The sequence below is a fragment of the Aspergillus aculeatinus genome (assembly GCF_003184765.1).
Source record: "Aspergillus aculeatinus CBS 121060 unplaced genomic scaffold BO66scaffold_5, whole genome shotgun sequence".
Classification (NCBI taxonomy): domain Eukaryota; kingdom Fungi; phylum Ascomycota; class Eurotiomycetes; order Eurotiales; family Aspergillaceae; genus Aspergillus; species Aspergillus aculeatinus.
In genome coordinates this window covers 327,236-337,568 of record NW_020291474.1, presented here as the reverse complement: position 1 = coordinate 337,568, position 10,333 = coordinate 327,236, and the positions used below count along the sequence as shown (strand labels likewise).

At 54.0% G+C, this 10,333-nt stretch overlaps 3 protein-coding genes across 3 annotated transcripts; 2 read left to right on the top strand and 1 right to left on the bottom strand.

The window, feature by feature from the left end:
* Positions 1 to 663: 663 nt before the first annotated feature.
* Positions 664 to 7,292, top strand: BO66DRAFT_175648 (protein kinase RIM15). The gene is made up of 2 exons (XM_025642332.1): positions 664 to 1,433; positions 1,490 to 7,292. Exons 1-2 carry the CDS (start codon positions 864 to 866, stop codon positions 7,064 to 7,066), a joined length of 6,147 nt encoding a protein of 2,048 aa, XP_025507731.1. The 5' UTR covers positions 664 to 863; the 3' UTR covers positions 7,067 to 7,292.
* Positions 7,293 to 7,871, top strand: BO66DRAFT_175645 (uncharacterized protein). Its single transcript, XM_025642331.1, has one exon. It carries the CDS (start codon positions 7,519 to 7,521, stop codon positions 7,837 to 7,839), a length of 321 nt encoding a protein of 106 aa, XP_025507730.1. The 5' UTR covers positions 7,293 to 7,518; the 3' UTR covers positions 7,840 to 7,871.
* A 147-nt stretch (positions 7,872 to 8,018) lies between these two features.
* On the bottom strand, positions 8,019 to 9,874 carry BO66DRAFT_314187 (MFS transporter; the record flags this gene model as incomplete). The annotated part of the gene is made up of 5 exons (XM_025643420.1): positions 8,019 to 9,301; positions 9,378 to 9,437; positions 9,505 to 9,562; positions 9,674 to 9,694; positions 9,752 to 9,874. The coding sequence occupies 5 exons, from the start codon at positions 9,872 to 9,874 to the stop codon at positions 8,019 to 8,021; spliced, it is 1,545 nt and encodes a 514-aa protein (XP_025507729.1).
* Between the last annotated feature and the right edge of the window lie 459 nt (positions 9,875 to 10,333).

Genomic DNA, 10,333 nt, shown 5'->3' with positions numbered 1-10,333 from the left:
TGCTTTTCCCGCCAGCGGATGGATGTGACGGAACCATACCAACTTCTCACCTATTGCAGGGCAGCTGCCCACTCCACTGCCGGGTCCTTCCCGTACTAGCTCGGTAATCCATTTTTGTTACCAGCCATCTCACACTCTCACACTCACTGACTGACTGTCTGTCTTGTCTCTGTTTCGGCTCTCGCTGCTCGCTGCCCTTCGTTTCCTTTTCTTAAATCCTGTGGTGTTTCCAATCAACCAGAACCGACAACCGCATCCCCTCGCCCTGTTCATCCTTCTTTTGCTGCTGGCTTGTATATTCTCTCGGTCTATGTGGATTTGAGCTTAGCTTGGCTCTCGAATTCCCAGAGATCCATTCCTCAATTTTGAATCCATAGTTTATCTTGTCGACCTCGTTCGGGGGGTTGACACCGTCAATCACCCTGGCTTCGCGTTGACGCTCCGTCGCGCCATTCCCCCGCATAGCCGCTATTCTTTCTTCGTCTCCTGCTCTTTTTCGCCTTCTTGTCCTTACGTGATTCCAGGACTTTTTTTCTATCCTCTCTTTTCCTGTCGAATTTTCACCTATCACGCATAAAGTAAACCAGCTGTCCGGTCGGAATCAATAACTGGCTCGTTCGCGCCCGTTCGCACTCGTCTTCTGCCTCCCCGCTATCGAGCCATGGCCAGTTAATGCTGCGGATGAATCCATAACTCTCAATCCAAGGGCACCCGCTCTGCCCGGCAGACGGTCCGGCTCGGAGCTGCTCAGTTGTTTGATTTCGATATCCGACTATTTTTCGAATACTGCACACCTCGTCTAGTCGCCATCTCCCACCCCCGCGGACTCCCTCGATTGTCCCTCCCAGCATTGCCTGTTCAGCATGGCGGGCAATGGCGTCGACGATGTTCAATACCTCGCGCCTCCGGCCGTGGCAGCCTTACGGCAGGAGGCACGAGCCATCGATTCGAGATTCTCACCTTCTCGCTCCCCAAGTCTCGACGATATGCGGGAAGAACGGGAGGAGCTGAAGGAAGCGGCGGAACAAACCCTCAACGTCATTGTCGACCTTGGCCTCGATGGCCGTGTCAAATGGGTCAGCCCGTCGTGGAAGCAGGTTGTGGGAACCTCCCCGGAATCGATAGAAGGACGGATGATCTCCGATCTGCTGGTCGGCAACAAAAATGTCTTCCACGATACGATAGAGAGCATGAAGGAGAATGATTCTTATAGCCGCTTCATTCGGTTTGCTGTTCGGTTAGGGCCTGACTCGGTCCTGAAATATTCGCCGGAGCCGCCCGTTACGGAGTCGATCGCAGAAGAGACAGGGGAGGCTCAAGGGTTGGAGGCTCGAGAAGAGGCCCCTGAGCAGGAAGTGAACCGCAATGATGTCCTTCATATGGAAGGGCAAGGAATCATGGTCTTTGACCGTACGGCTGATGGAACAGGTCATGTAGGTTTTCTCCGACGATCAACAGCTAAACAGGGTACTAATGGGCTGGAATACAGACGATGTGGATGTTGCGACCGTTTACGGAACCGAGAGAAATCACAATCGACCTCCCTCCGTTGCTGGTAGAGTCCCTTGGTGTTGGTGCGGAAGTGTTGGCAAACTACTTGACGACTTTGGCGGAGGCTGCGGCCAGCGAACCTGATCCCTCCAAACACCCGGCCCCAAGCCCGGTGCTGTGTCGCATATGTGAACGTCAGATCACACCGTGGTGGTTTGAGAAGCATTCCGATCTATGTCTCCAAGAACATCGTGCTGAAATGGATGTTCAGATTGCCCAGGAGAATCTCAATGAGCATCGCCATGCAATTGTCCGGGTGCTCGACGCGTTAGAGGCAAGGCAAGGTAGGCCGCTGGCCCTTGGAGAAAGTGCAACACCCCCACCGGTTCAACCAGAATATAAAGGACTGCCCATTGGGCCATCTCCAATGGCATCAGCCCCCTCATCTGGGTCTGCATCTAGCGCCAACTCTGCTCCTGGAACGCCCCCTAGATCAAGGGATCATTCAGCCTCGGGTATCGGACACGCTAGAGCACGGTCATTCGCAGTACGGCGCCCGTTGGCTCGAATTGTCGAGTTGATCCTTGACCTGTGCGATACGGCCCTGGAAATCAATATGCCCATGATAAAGGAGTCTTCTCGAGCCGATAGTAGTGATGACTTCCGTACCTTGTCTCCGCAATCAGAATCGCGCATCTCACAGGTCATACAATGGCAGTCACCCAGCTCGAATACTCTTGAGCAGGAACAGGGTCTGGCTGCCCTTTGTACGGATACAGAGCAGGTTGCGAAGGCAAAAGTGGATGCTGTGATTCGCCATCGGAGAATAGTGGAATACGCCGAGCGCATTCGTATCGAGTACACCATCCTGGTAGAAGAGTGTATCACTGCAGCACTCAGTAAAGCTGAGCGCATCGCTGCCGGTCAGCTCAGTGACTCTAGCGCCTCAGACGATGATGCTCCGCCAGAGATCAATCCTGCGGTCACTGCAGCTAGTCCCATTCTGTACGCCAAACGGGAAGCGACAGTACCAGGTCCCATGTCTGCCCTCACTATGTCCATGCGGAACTCCCCTGATCGGCTCCAGTCCTCGCAGTCGGAAGGCAAATCCTCGGGCGCCTCGGTTGCCGTCTCCACTGGATCGAACAGCCCCATGGAATGTCCCACGCCCCGTTCACATAAAAGCATTGCTGGCGTGCTAGGAACGTCGCAGCCCTCTCGACGGGGATTGTCGCTGCTTGAACTTGATGCAGGTGAAAATAGCGACAGCAGTATCCCATCTTCCATTTTTCCCGGTACCATGCGGACTGATTCGCCATCTTCGGATCGAAGTCTGGAGAGGAAGCGTCGAAGTTTAGTGCTCCCTGGGCTTTCGAGTTCTCCCCGCCGGCAACATTCGCCCGCGAGGGTTTCTGGTCCTCACTCACCGCTGCGAATGCCTAGAGCCCGTCTCTCTAGCGGTGCTGATAGCCTGCCATCGCCAATAGTGTCGCCATCGGCGAATGCGAATGAGTTGGCTCAGCTCCATTATCGTCACCATCGTCGACAGTCGTCGGCAACGTCATCTGACGTTGCCAAACCGCCCGTGTCGCCACACCTGTCCTCCGTTAGCCAACCTCAGCCACGACCAGCTCCGCTCTCGATCAAGGATTTTGAAATCATCAAGCCTATCAGCAAAGGTGCGTTCGGCAGTGTGTATTTGTCGAAGAAGAAGGCAACTGGAGAATATTTTGCGATCAAAGTGTTGAAGAAGGCGGACATGGTTGCCAAAAACCAAGTAACCAATGTCAAGGCGGAACGTGCAATCATGATGTGGCAGGGCGAGAGTGATTTTGTCGCTAAGCTCTACTGGACATTTTCCAGTAAAGACTATCTCTATCTGGTAATGGAGTATCTCAACGGAGGTGACTGTGCTTCGCTGGTTAAAGTGTTGGGCGGACTGCCTGAGGATTGGGCCAAAAAATACATCGCTGAAGTAGTCCTCGGCGTGGAGCACCTTCACAGCAGGGGCATCGTGCATCGCGATCTCAAACCTGACAATCTTCTGATTGATCAGACGGGTCATCTCAAGCTGACCGACTTTGGGTTGTCCCGCATGGGACTCGTTGGGCGTCAAAAGCGTGTGCTGAAGAGCATGAACCACGAGCCGGCGCCCGATCTACTCAAACAAGGATCGCTACCTCGAACGACATCAATCACATCCTCGCGCTCGGCATCTTTTGATTTTCAAGGCGGTGCTTCGCCAGGCTCGACCCCTTTGATTACGCCCGATGCGGCGGGCAGTATGCCTCAGCCATCCTATTTCAACCTCAATCAAAACGGACCCAGCCGGCAAAATTCACGGCGAGCGTCAGGGTATCGAAGTGACAGCGGAGCTAGCGAGAGCCTTAATGCAATCTTCAAGCAACTATCCCTCCACGAGGGCGGTGAAACCCAGGGCTCGATGCCCGTCCCTGTTCCCACAGCCAACCACACGCTCGAGGAGGAGAGTCAGAGTGAGGCTGGGGAGTCTCCTCATTTATTCCCTTTCCAGCCAACTCTGAGCAACTCATTTTCGTATAGCACTCCACCTCAACAGTCGATGATGCCCCCTCTAATGGCACTCTTCGACCCCGAGGATCACAATCGACGTTTCGTGGGCACCCCGGATTACCTGGCCCCGGAGACTATCAACGGCGTCGGTCAAGATGAGATGAGTGACTGGTGGTCTTTGGGCTGCATCATGTTTGAGTTTCTATTTGGGTATCCACCGTTCAATGCGGCGACTCCGGACGAGGTCTTCGACAACATACTTCACCGTAGGATCAATTGGCCTGAGGAAGCTGAAGACTTGGCGTCAGACGAGGCGATAGATCTGATGAACAAGTTGATGACCATCAATCCTCGAGAGCGTATTGGCGCTAATGTGGAGGAGAAGTATCCAAATGGTGGGGCCGAGATTCGCAGCCACGGATGGTTTTCGGATATCAACTGGGATACCTTGTTAGAGGACAAAGCGCAGTTCGTGCCAAATATCGAGAATCCAGAAGACACGGAGTATTTTGATACTCGGGGCGCCACTCTTCAGGCATTTACCGAAGAGACTGAGGACGGAACAACGCCTCCACAACCGATGACTGCTGGGCCATATCCTCAAGATCGGCCTCATGATGCATTGTTCAAGGTGCGCTCTCAAGTCAACGCAATGAAGCGGCCTTTGATGCCCCTCCACATTCCGCCTCATGTGCGAGAATCACGAAGCAGGAGGCTGAGCGAGCCCGCACCTGCCGATGACTTCGGCAGTTTTTCTTTCAAGAACCTTCCCATGCTCGAAAAAGCCAATAAAGATGTGATCCAAAAATTGCGCCAAGAGGCGATGCAGGCTCAGCAACGCCATCCGTCATCTGCCGGTGCTCAGCCATCCCAAACTCAAGGACAAGAACAGGCTGCACCCGCTCCCCCGCCCTCTCTCGAGGGAAGTCCATTGCCAATGTCTTTGCAGCGGACTCTCTCTCAAAGTAAGGGCAACAACAGACCATCCTCTCCTTCGGCCCTAAGTCAGGCCAACTCATCGCCCAGTCGCCCATCTCAACCTTCGTCCCCATTGCTTGTACAGTTCAGTACCGGCCACAACCACGAGCGCAGGAAAACGTCAGGATCGTCATCTTCTCAGTCTACCGGCTCGTTACAAACAACGACAGCAGATCCGAATCGAATGACAAGCCTGAAGTTCGGATCGACTGCGTCATCACCAATCAAGACCACGCGGGCTACAGGAAATTCTCCTGACAAAACTCCTTCAGGACAACGTCACGGCAGTGCCCCCGCATCACGAACAAGGTCACAAACCATTGGCTCTCAGGATGGCGATCTTTCCTCGTCATTGGCAAAGGAGACCTACGTGGGAACTCATCACAAACGCCGGAGTCAATTATTTGATGTTTCTCCTTCCTCTTCGGACAACGAAGATCCTCGAACCAAAGCCTTACTCAAGGTCCAACGGCGCCGCCAAAGCTCCAGGCGACTCTCTCAGATCAATTACCCCGAGGGGCCCTTCTTCCGGCCTCTGGACGTGCTCATCTGTGAGGATCATCCCGTCTCTCGACTTGTCATGGAACGTCTTTTCGAAAAGCTTCGATGTCGCACAATCACGGCTGTCAATGGTGCGGAGGCTATGCGTTATGCCCTGAGTGATATCCAGTTCGATATCATCATGACAGAATTCAAACTACCACAAGTCAATGGTGCGGATGTAGCGCGCATGGTACGCGAGACTCGCAGTGCGAACCGACATACACCTATCATTGCAGTCACAGGCTATCTCAAAGATTTACCAGAAACACACCATTTTGACTCACTAATCCAGAAACCTCCTACGACAACGAAGCTGACTGAAGCGCTGTGTAAATTCTGTCAGTGGAAGCCACCTCCAAAGGATTACAATCCTCTGTCAATGCCAGCACCGGTTATGCTCCGCCAACCTCCGAGTCAGGTTGAGCATAGCCCGAGTTCGACGGCATCCTCTGGCTTTGTGCATGTTCCCTCTAGCTCATACCGAGGGTCTAGTCGCGAGGACTCTATTGGTAGTAGTTATTTTGGTGACATGGAATCTGTCAAGACTGATGATGTTCCTGTGATTGTGAGTCGGAACAATGACGACTGGACCCCTAGCAAGGGCGGACTTGGCATAACCGAAGAGTCGAATAAGGCCAGAAGAAGCACAGATGCTGGCTACAGGAGCGGTCCCGAGGCAGTTCCGTTCCCCAACCTGCTTCACTCGGATTCGGCCCCAGCAACCGTCCCCTCGGAGGCGACTACGACCCCCCACAAACAGCGATCTAGCGAGGCAATTCGTGCCAAGAGAGAGTCGTTGGAGAGGAATCGGTATGAGTGCGGCGAGTCCGGTGATGACGAGGATGAAGAGCTAGGCAATACCCCCTCGCGAACTTGTAGTCCACGTCACCGAACCCATCGACCGGGTTCCAAGTTGGGCATTGAGATGATGAGGACGAACAGTCGAGGAAGCGTGGTCAGCGGCAGTGAGGAGCTACTGAAGAAGGAGAGAGAGTCCATGGAAAGACGCAGGAGTGGTGGTTCTTCTGGTATCAGTGATAGCGAAGAGCACGGTGGCCTTCACCCTTTCACTATGGAGAGGAAGTACGAGGGCCTCCATATTCCCGAGGAGGCGATCATCAGCACTGTGGAAGAAGAGGAGGAAGAGGAATATAGCCCTAAGCACTCTCCAACGCGAGAGCTAGGATTCAGGATGGACCCACCTGCCATTTTCTTGGATGAATCGTCTCCACCCGACACTAGGTCTGCGCCTGGTACCATTCACGAGCCCAACGTTGAGCCTTTCAAAAAAGGGCATATCACGCCTCCGATCGTCTTTCCAAAGAGCAATCTTGACCTGGCCCCCGTGGAAGACGATTTCGACACTCCCCGTTCCAAAATAAGCGAAACCTACTCTGCTGCAGACTTATCCCCCGATGCACCTATTGATCAGATTACAGACGCCGAAGCGACACCTCGGCCTTTGCCTACCCCCTTGCCCAGCTTCTACTCTGGCACTACTCACGATGAGTCTCAGCGATAGAATAAGTATCTCGTCATTTGGTCCTAGAAAGATAGACGCCGTCGCTGTCTTGTACGATTGCCGTCCGGGCCGGCTTGCTTCGATTCCTGTTTCTCACAAAACCTCCGTTCTTCATCAGACACACCCCCTGAGAATCCTGTTTCAACTTTTCTTCGTGCTATCAGATATTTGCTTTTCTCGCATGCATGTCAAGGCTGAGCGGGTGTTTCTGGAGTTCTGCGTTGAACCACCGCAATCAGGCTGTCTGGATGTTTTTTCTGTCTTCTTCTTTCGCTGTCATCTTTCTTCTTGTTCGCTTGGGACTCATTCATCTGCATCTCGCCGTTTTCTTTTTGATATGACCCCGTTGTTCGCCTGCCAGATCATTCTCTCTTCTCCTTTGTGTTCAAACTCTTGGTCAGTTTCTACTCACTCCGTGATCCTCAAAATTGCATCTCCTTTTGCCTGTATGTATGTATGACTGTCGCTCTGCAGCAAAAGTGGGAGGGAGAATGGAGAGAGAATATCGAGAGAAAAAAAGTCGTGGTGGGGGTATACTGTACTGTTTCTGGCAATTCTGCCCAAAATTTGGATCGGGTTGCAACTATCTATATACTTCGCCGACCGGGTTTGTTTTGCGATGCAAGCTGGATATATGTGGCACATTGCTAATGCCCTGTCCCATGGCCATTCTCTCTATCCTCTGTCATTCTTCTTCTCTTGCCTTTTTTTTTTCTTTTCAATATCTCTATCCAGGTCCTGTATATATAGCATCCACGGAGTTGAGTATTTAAAATTCAATCACATCTTGTGAACTCATTTGGACATTATGTACAAGTATCTATGTATGTATGTAGAACGGAGAGGAGAAGGGGAAGTATCAACATGTCGTGAGATCCGCCGCCTCGTCCTTACCGGAATGTATGTATATAACAAGAATCATCTGAGAGACATTTTGTTCGAAGCCGCTCTCTCAATCGCTCGAGCCACTACCACCGCCACCACCACCACCGGCATCCATCTTCTCGCTGCTGCCCCTCTTTTTGTGAAACAGAAACCCGCCCAGGAGCAAGACGACAGGAACCGCCGACAGGCCGGTCACCAGGGCCAGCGCCCAGGTCATGGTGGCCCAGCCGGCAGTCTGGCGAATGAAGCCGGCGAAGAAGGGGCCGGCGATGGTGCCGGCGGCGAAGGCGACGTTGAGGATGCCGTACGCCAGGGCCATGGCGCCACCTTTCCCGAAGATGTGGGGGTTGCGCGCCTCCTTCTCCTGGACGACGTACGACGCCTCGACGATGACGGGGGGCATGAGCGCGGCGAGGCAGGCGCCCACCAGCGCCAGCAGCGCGCAGAGCAGCACCTTGTCGTTGAGGGCGTTGGCCGTCACGCAGCGCATCGCGACGATGGCCGGCACGGTGGCGACCAGCGCGCCCGCCGCCAGGTACCGGCGGATCGTGGGGAACCGGTCGTTCACGTACCCGACCACCGGGTCGAGGAGGTGCGGCACCGAGATCGGGATGAAGATCAGCCCTTGCCCCAGCTGGCCCCAGCCGAAGGTGTCTTCGACGAAAAGCGGGAGCACGCTGTCGAAGGAGCTGAAGACTAGGGAGATGATGAAGTATGTCCAGAGGGTGACCAGCATGCGTGGGGAGGAGAGGAGGGTCGTGATTGCGTTGGCTTGCGTGGGTTTTTGTTGGGGTTGCGGGGGGTTTATGTGCTGCTGCTGTTGCTGCTCGAGATCGGAGGTCTTTTCCGGGATTGTGTCGGATGATGAGGAGGACGAGGGTGAGGATGGTTGGTCGGCTTCTTTCTGGGTTGCGTCTTTGTCTTTTGACGGCGGCGGCGGAGGCAGCTGCTGCTGCCATCTGACGGCATGCTTCTTTTCGATCATCACCAACCGGAGGACAATATCCACGCCGACGAGGCCAAAAGCAAGCCCGAAGACCGCGTAGTAACCCCCGCGGCCGTAGATGACGCCGCCGAGGAGCGGGCCCCCCATGATGCCCAGGGTCAGGCCCATGCCGATGTAGCCCATCGCCTGCCCGAGGCCGTCCCGGCCGACGGTGTCGACCATCAGCGCCAGTCCCACCGTCCAGACAATAGCGGCAGAAGCGCCCTGGAACAGTCGGCCGAGGATCCAGAGCGTCAGGTTGGTCCCCACGCAGAGCAACGCGGTCGATGCCCCCAGAGCTACCAGGCCGGTGATCAAGGGCCAGTAGCGGGAGTCAAAGCGGTCCGCTATGTAGCCCGCAACCGCTGCATGCGATAGTTAGTATTGGAGGTTGGGTTGAAGATGATGAAAGGGGGAAATAAAGTAAAGGCGGCTACTCACGCGAGGTGGCTAGCAAAGCTGCGCCGTATAGAGCTAGAAGGATGGACGTCCATCTTTGCTCTGTGCCATCACATTGACAAAAGTGATCAGCGGTTTGATACGACTACACCTCACGGTAATAACGTACCTTCATCAACAGACAAACCCACTCTTTCATGGAGAGCCGTGGGAGCAACCGGGACAATCTTCGAGAATAAGGTTAGAGAGCGGAAACGCATTCAAGCGGCACCTGGCAAAAGAGTCTAGATCAAAGGGAAGGGAGGGGGGGCGGCGCCCTTCTGAAGGGATCCACATACCAGCCCATACAAAAGAATATCCTAATTTCAACGTCAATCATTATGGTGTTCATAGGTCTCCATTATCCAAAGACATACCGTGAACACAGCAAAAGACACAACGAACATGATAAAGCCATCGGAGGACCTGAACTTCAGGAACCTCGGAGGCGTCGGAGCCCCATCATGGCCTGGCCACAGGCCACGCCAGGTTGGTGGCATATTTCTGCGAACAAGATAAGTGAGGGCTGGGCTGTTTCACTATTTGTCCCGAGTGCCTGCTTTGCTTCCGCACGAGGAAAAGAAAATAGTAATTCAAGAAGAAAATAACCAATAGCGACTGCCAAGCATAATGGGCCTGAGCCTGAGCCTGTTGATTGTGAAACAAAACGCTCCATCCAAATAATTGGGTTCTTGCTACTCATGATATGGTAGCGTTCGGGATCCGCGGGCCCCGCTGCGACGCTGGAGCCCGCCCAGACCGGTTTTGGGTCGCCGCAGGATCCATTCCATCTTGTGTGTCTGCTGTCTGTCCTTTGGAGATGGATGGGCTGGGCTCGTGGCGAATCTGTGTTGAGTCATGTTGAGCTAGCTTTGCCATCTCTCCGCGCTGCGAAATGGGCGGGCTTCCGTCGGTCTGTCTGGAATTGTCCGGGCGGTTCTCCATTATGTAGTTTGAGT